The sequence below is a fragment of the Dromiciops gliroides genome, chromosome 2, assembly GCF_019393635.1.
Source record: "Dromiciops gliroides isolate mDroGli1 chromosome 2, mDroGli1.pri, whole genome shotgun sequence".
In the NCBI taxonomy this organism is placed as follows: Eukaryota; Metazoa; Chordata; class Mammalia; order Microbiotheria; family Microbiotheriidae; genus Dromiciops; species Dromiciops gliroides.
In genome coordinates this window covers 297,667,726-297,674,725 of record NC_057862.1, presented here as the reverse complement: position 1 = coordinate 297,674,725, position 7,000 = coordinate 297,667,726, and the positions used below count along the sequence as shown (strand labels likewise).

The 7,000-nt window shown below is 41.4% G+C and overlaps 1 protein-coding gene across 1 annotated transcript in view; it reads left to right on the top strand.

Annotated features, from left to right (window-relative positions):
• Positions 1-4,087: 4,087 nt before the first annotated feature.
• Positions 4,088-7,000, top strand: part of HHIPL1 (HHIP like 1) — a 90,569-nt gene continuing 87,656 nt past the window's right edge. The window contains exon 1 of the mRNA XM_043985987.1: positions 4,088-4,693. Coding sequence (XP_043841922.1) covers positions 4,406-4,693 — 288 coding nt within the window. The 5' untranslated portion in view covers positions 4,088-4,405. The remainder of the gene's footprint in view (positions 4,694-7,000) is intronic.

Sequence of the window (7,000 nt, the reverse complement as noted above, 5' to 3'; positions counted from 1 at the left end):
GTGCCCAATAAATGTCTTTTCATTCATTGCATCCACTTGGGGAATTTCCAGTGTAGAAATTAAATTCTCTTGCACTAAAGCAGATCAGTGACTGCAATTTCTAATCTTAAAATGTTGTTTATCTTAAAGTGTTGCTTAGGAGCCAGAGAGGCTGAGCTAATTGCTTTTGTCACACTTTCAGTGTGCTAGTATGTTACAGATAGGACTTGAACTCAGGTTTTCTACATCCAGGATACTGTCTCTCACCTATGTAGACTTAATGGAATAGCACTCAAAGTATCAGTGGGGTACTTAGTATTGGATAGAACAATACAATTTAATTAGTGGGACAAAAGGTCAAGAATATAGTGGGAAATAATGGAAAGAAAAAACAAACAACTGATGATGCTGGCAATATGAGATCTCAAATTATACACTAATGTAGTAAAAATAAAAATTATCTGGTGTTGGATAAAGAACAGAACAACAAATCAAAGGAACAGATTCACAATCTGGAATATAATATATGGAGTAGACTAGTGCTTTATAAACCAAAGATCACTGAAACTTTGGGAAAGGATTTAATTATTCAATAAAAATGCTGAGAAATTGGATGGCAGTTTGGTGAAGATGAGCATTGACTCTAACCCACACTATACTACACAATATATTTCAAATCCATTAATGTTTTAAAATATTTGTAAATCATTAAAAATTACAGAATAATGATATGTTGTATTTCACAACAACGGAAAGGGGGAACATCCTTAACCATTCCTGAGTTAAAAGAAATCACAAGAGAAAAAATGGACGAATTTGATCATATAAACATGAATTATTTGTACAGAAAAAATGCATTTAGAATAAGAAGGAAAGAAACAGACTGGTAAAAATATCATTACAGTAAATAGTTATGATCAAATTATGTTATTCAAAATCTAAAAGAAATGAACATACATTTGTAAAAAACATTAGTCATATCTCTGTCTCTATCTATCTATCTATCTATACTATAAGGATTAGAATGATGTCACCTGCTGGAGACTTACTATAGGAAAGCTCTGCCATGAGGAGAAGGCGTCTGAGGGCAAGCCATGTGGCTTTTCTTTGGGGTCAGGAAGTGATGTTTGCTTGTGGGAGGAAGAGAGGGTGAGGCTGGCTCTCTCTCTCTCTTTTTTTTTTTCGTGAAGACTCTTGTGGAGAGTGGAGCTAAAATGTGCTCTCCCTTTGATAGATAGATGAATCTAGGCCTTTCTCTCTCTCTTCACCAAATTCTTATTCTCCTTAATAAATGCTTAAAAGTCTAAACTCTTGCTAAAGCTTCTAATTTATTGGTGACCACTCATTAGGTATTTTAGACAGACTAGCTAGAATTTTAGTCCCTTACAATACCAAAGGACATAAATAGACAGTTCTTAAAAGAAGAAAGACAGGTTATTAATAACTACATTCAAGAGTCCAAATTCTCTTACAGTCAGAGAAATACATGTGAAAAGAATTCCAAGATTGCATCTATCCTTTTCTACCCAACACCGTACTCATCAAATTGGCAAAGATAGTAAAAGAGGATAAAATTCAAAACTTATGCCTCTGGAAAAACATTCCTTGAGAAGCTCTGAATTTATTCCATCTTTTTGGAAAGCAATATGGAATTATACAGTAAGAGTTAGAAAAATGTCCATACCCTCTTACCCAGTGATCTCACACTAGGATTATCCCCTAAACAGAACACAGACAAGAAAAAGAGACAGATCTGTTAAAAAATATTCCTAGCAGCAGTAGTTGTAATAACAAGATTGCAAACTATGCCTCCAGTGATGGGGGGATGGCTATAGTAATTATAGCATATGAATTTAATGGATGATGATGGTTCATAAGAAATGACAAATATGACTTAGTCAAAGAAAAATGAGAAGACATATGAAATGATGGAGATTGAAGAAAACAGAGAAAAAAACCCAATATACACATTGACCACATGCAGCTAAACAAAGACAACAATAACTACAACCAAGCCATTTAAATACGCAGGAAAGTACAAAAGGGGTTACAGAAACAAAACAAAACAAAAAAAAGGAGGATTTTGTTACTCTCATTAAAGTTAATCTATACATCCTTTCATTTGTTTAATGAACTATAAATAAGAGATTTTGTTACATGTACCATCATTTAAAATATATTTTTTTTGTTTTTTTGTTTGTTTCTTTTTCTTTTTTTGTTTATATAGTTGAGTGCTTTGGTGTTGGAAGTTAGACTAAAAATCATTTTGAGGAGAAAAAAAAAGAAATAAAAGCTATTATTACTATTAGGTATCAGTCTGTGCCAGAGTGTAGGGACTGAGCAAAAATGACTTTTTTCTTGTGTTTTGTCACTCTCTTATTTCCAGGTTCATCTCTGCCCCTCACTGAAAGAGGAAGAATGATTACCTACTCATTGACTCCTCTCTAGGGAGTTTTCTTTTTCTTTTTTTAATTTTTATTTTTAATTATGAGTTCCCTCCTTCCCTCCCTCCCTCCCCTCCCTCCTCCCTGAGGCAGCAAGCAGATATGGGTTATACATGTAAAACATGTATATATATATATATATATACATATATATGTATATGTATATATATATATGTAAAATTACCATATTTGTCATTTTGTATAAGAAAACTTCATTAAAAGAAAAAAATGAAAGAAAATGAAAACTAGCATGCTTCAGTCTGTTCCATCAATATCAGGAGTTCTCTTGACCTAAGTGACCTAAGCATCTTCAGCCCCATCAGCCAGGTAGGTATTACTTCTCCTCTAGATTCAATGCACTCTTTTTTTTTTTTTGGCGGGGCAATGGGGGTTAAGTGACTTGCCCAGGGTCACACAGCTAGTATATGTCAAGTGTCTGAGGTCGGATTTGAACTCAGGTCTTCCTGACTCCAGGGCTGGTATTCTATCTACTACACCACCTAGCTGCCCCTTGAGTCTAATTTATTTTCAATTATTTGTTCATATTTCTTATTTCCCTAGGGTACTTATGCTGCTCTTTATTCCACCATGATTCCTGAAATAGCAGGATACTTTACGGAAGGGTCCCCATTCCCTAGTTCTTGAGGTGAGCCCCTTTTGAGGATTTGCACAGGAGGACATAAAGAAGAGTAGCATAGGATGAATGGTGTGAATGGGTTGTGATCTGAACCACTGGAGGGAGTAGCCAGTTGCCTGAGGTCACAGATCCAACTGTAGAAGTCTATTACTCTCCTTTGCGACTCGGTCTCCAGCACATAGTTAGGTCCTTAATGCTTGCTGAGTTGAACTATCTTCTTGACAATATTTCTTTACAATTTCTTGTATTCTCCTTTCTTCCTTAAGTCCATAGAAAGGCTTTTAAATTCACTACCTCTAAGCTGAGTTAAAGAAAGAAAGACAGTCTAGGGGGCCAGGGCATCACAGCATGTTAGAGCTGGAAGGGAATGTTAGAACTGGGGGAGAGGGATCTTAAAAATGCAGTACCATAGAATGTTAAAGACCTTAGAGACCTTAGAACAAAGAAAAATATCAAGCCAGAGATGTTTAGAACATGAAATGTCAGACCTGGAAGGAGTCTTTTAATATCATGGGATCATAAATGATCAGAACAAGAATGGGCCTTAGAGACCCTCTAGCCTAGGGGTCCTTAACCATTTTTGTTTTCAGAAATGTCTGTTTTCATTGGCAGCGTAATAATGTTTTTAAATAATGAAAAGAATTACTAAATTTCAGTCAGAAGTTAATAAAAGTAAAGATGTTTTTCCCCCGTCCAAGTTCCCTCTGAATTGTATGTCTGTGGACTCCAGGCTAAGAACTATTGCTCTAGTCTAGCCCCTTGATTTTAGTGAGGCACAGTGAGAGAAGTGACTTATGCAAGAACATTAAAATTCCCTTCAGGATCTGATGAAGGTTTGTGGTTTGGGGAGAGAACACCACGGGAAAGACTTCTGGGCCCAACGACTTTGCCTGCTGTGGATGGAATCCCAAGGCCTCCCCAGAGGCTCATTAGAGACAGACTTGGGCTGGAGGGATCTTGGAAGTGACCTTAAACATTCTCCCAGGCTCGTGGGGTTCCGGGAAGGAAAAGCCCAGTTACGGGGCTGGGGGTGGGGGGAGAAGTTGTTAAGGAGAAAGCTAATCATCTTTTCCTCCCCCTCAGCCAGGGCGGGGGAGTCCTGAGATGGGTGGGAGGAACGTCCCGACTCTCCTGGGTCCCCTCACCCTCCCCGCAGGGCGGGGCTGCAAGCGACCTAAAGGGAGGAGGGGGGCACAGCTGGAGCTGAGAAGGCGCCGGAGGAGCTCGAGGCTCGAGGCTCGCCAAGTTGGGGACTAGAGGGAAACTAGAGAAAAGGAAGGAGTGGAGGCGGGACAGAAGCGAGGAGCAGGGGGGTAGCGCGGGGCAGACTGGCCGCACCGCGCGCATGGCTCTGGCCGGCTGCAGGGCGGCGCTGGCCCGCCTAGTGCTGCTGCCGATCGCTCTGGCCCCGCTGCGGGCCGGCCCGGGCCACGCGCACCCGCAGTGCCTGGACTTCAAGCCCCCGTTCCGGCCGCCGCGCCCGCTGCCCTTCTGCGAGCAGTACTCGGCCTTCGGCTGCTGCGATGCCGAGCAGGACGCCGCGCTGAGCCGCCGTTACTGGGCCGTGACCCGCCGCCTGGAGCCCGACACCTTCGCGGTCTGCGCCGCCTACGTGCGCGACCTGCTGTGCCAGGTGAGGGGCCGCCGCCAGGGCTTCGGGATCGGTTCCCAAAGGCCACCAGGACCCCACATTTTCTGCCGCACTACAGCCCCCGAGATGATGGCCAGTGCTGTGCGGAGGGAGCTCGCGGAGGGTGTGGCTGTGCCCCTGCAGCTGTGGGAGGGTGGTCTGAGGGACTGGGGCAGATGAGTTGGTAAGCACCAGCGAGAGGGGTAGTGGGGAGACTAAAGGATATGGCAAGTCTGCGTCTCTGGAAGAGGTACAGACCATATCGGAACTGGAAGGGCCCCCCAGATGTCATCTGTTTCTATCCTCTCATTTTACAGTAGGGGAAACTGAGGCGCGGAAAGGGATTCCCAAAGGTACAACCTATGCTTTGGGAAATCCAACATTTATAATTTTAGTTGAAATGGACATCTAGAAGAATCGTGGCTAGAATCTACACATTTTGAGTGCAAATTTAACAAAAAAAAAATTTCACTTCCACAAGTACGTGCCTACTATGTGCCGAGCAAATCCAGTGCTCTTTCCATTAGGTCACAGCTGCCTCACTCTGTGACCTTGGGCAAGTTCCTTGCTTTTTCCCCCCGGGATTTTAATTTCCTCATTTATGGAATGAGGAGGTTGGACAAGATGGTCTCTAAAGTTTTTTCTTTTTTTATCATAAAAGTATTTTATTATTTTCTAGTTTATGTAGAGATTATCTAAAGTTTTTTCTTGTTTAAACAGTTCCACTTTCTTTGATTCTAAGAGACTTTTTTCTTCCTAGTTCTAACAGTTCTGAGTTCATTGCTTATAAGGGTGGGGGGTCAGAGTCTCTAATATTTCTTCAAGGTACAGGAAGGTTCAATTAAGTTCAATAACATTTCTTTTAAGCAGCTACTGTATCAAGGGCACTAGGGATAGAGTCACAACTGAACTGATTCCTACCATCATGGAGCATACATTATATTAGGGGATATAACACCTACACAAAGAAGGATAATACACAGAAAACTGAGGAAAGAGAACACTGTCTAGGAGGGGCCTCAGAGAAGGCTTCATGAAGGAGGTGGTAGCTTCTCACTACTGAAAGAAGATGGGGTTTTGAAAAACAGATACAAATAGGAAGCACATTTCAGGAATGGGGAAAATGGCTTATGTGAAAGCAGGGAGGTTGGAGATAGAGTTCAGAAAGAACAATTAGCAGTTCATTTTGGCTGGAACATGGAATTCATGAAAGGGAGTAGCACGAATAAGGCCAGAAAAGTGGGTGAGAGCCAAGTTGTGGAGGGCCTTAAATGTCAGGCCAAAGAGTTTATGTTTTATTCTATAGGCATTGGACAGCCACTGAAGAATTTTTTGGGGGGAAGGGGGGGAGGATAATGTGCCCAGCACATAGTAGGTGCTTAATAAATGTTCCTTGACTGACTGATAAAACTTTTTTAGGAACATTATTTTATCAACTGTGTGAAGAGTGGATTGGAGATTAGTAGCGATAATGGACTGAGTTGGAGTGGTGATTGTGTAAGTGAAAAGAGGAAGGATCTGAGAGATATTATGGGCATATAATTGAAAAGATTTCACAAGAGATTGGATATGGGGGTTGAGAAAGAAAAGATTGATGAGTTTGTGAACTGTGACAATGAGGATGGGGCTGCCTTCTAAGGAAACCAGAAAATTTGGAGGAGGGATGGTTTTTTTGGGGGAAAGAGAAGGAATTCTATTTTGAATACATTGAGTTTGAGAGCCCCATTGGACATCCAGGAGGAGATAGCCAACTATACATGGCCAGCACTCAAGAGAGATTAGGGATAGATATGTGGATTTTTCATCTTTTGTATAGAGGTTATACTTGAACCTATGGAAACTGAAAGGATCTCCACAAGAGAGAAAGAAGAGAAGAGGAGAAGAGAAGAGAGGAGAACTGAGCCCAAGACAGAGACCTGGAAAACAGAGAAAAGAAAAGAAGAGAAGAGAAGAGAAGAGAAGAGAAGAGAAGAGAAGAGAAGAGAAGAGAAGAGAAGAGAAGAGAAGAGAAGAGAAGAGAAGAGAAGAGAAGAGAAGAGAAGAGAAGAGAAGAGAAGAGAGGAGAACTGATCCCAAGACAGAGACCTGGAAAACAGGAGAGGGATGAATGGAAGTCTTCCCCAACTCCTCTTAATTCTATTGCCTTCCCTCTGCTAATTATTTCCTATTTATCCTGCATATCACTTGCTTTGAATATTTTTGTTCGCATGTTATCTCCCCCATTAGATTGTAAGCTCCTTAAGACCAGGGACTGTCTTTCACCTCTTTTTGTATTCCAAGTGCTTAGCTCAGTGCCTAGCCTGGCCTGGT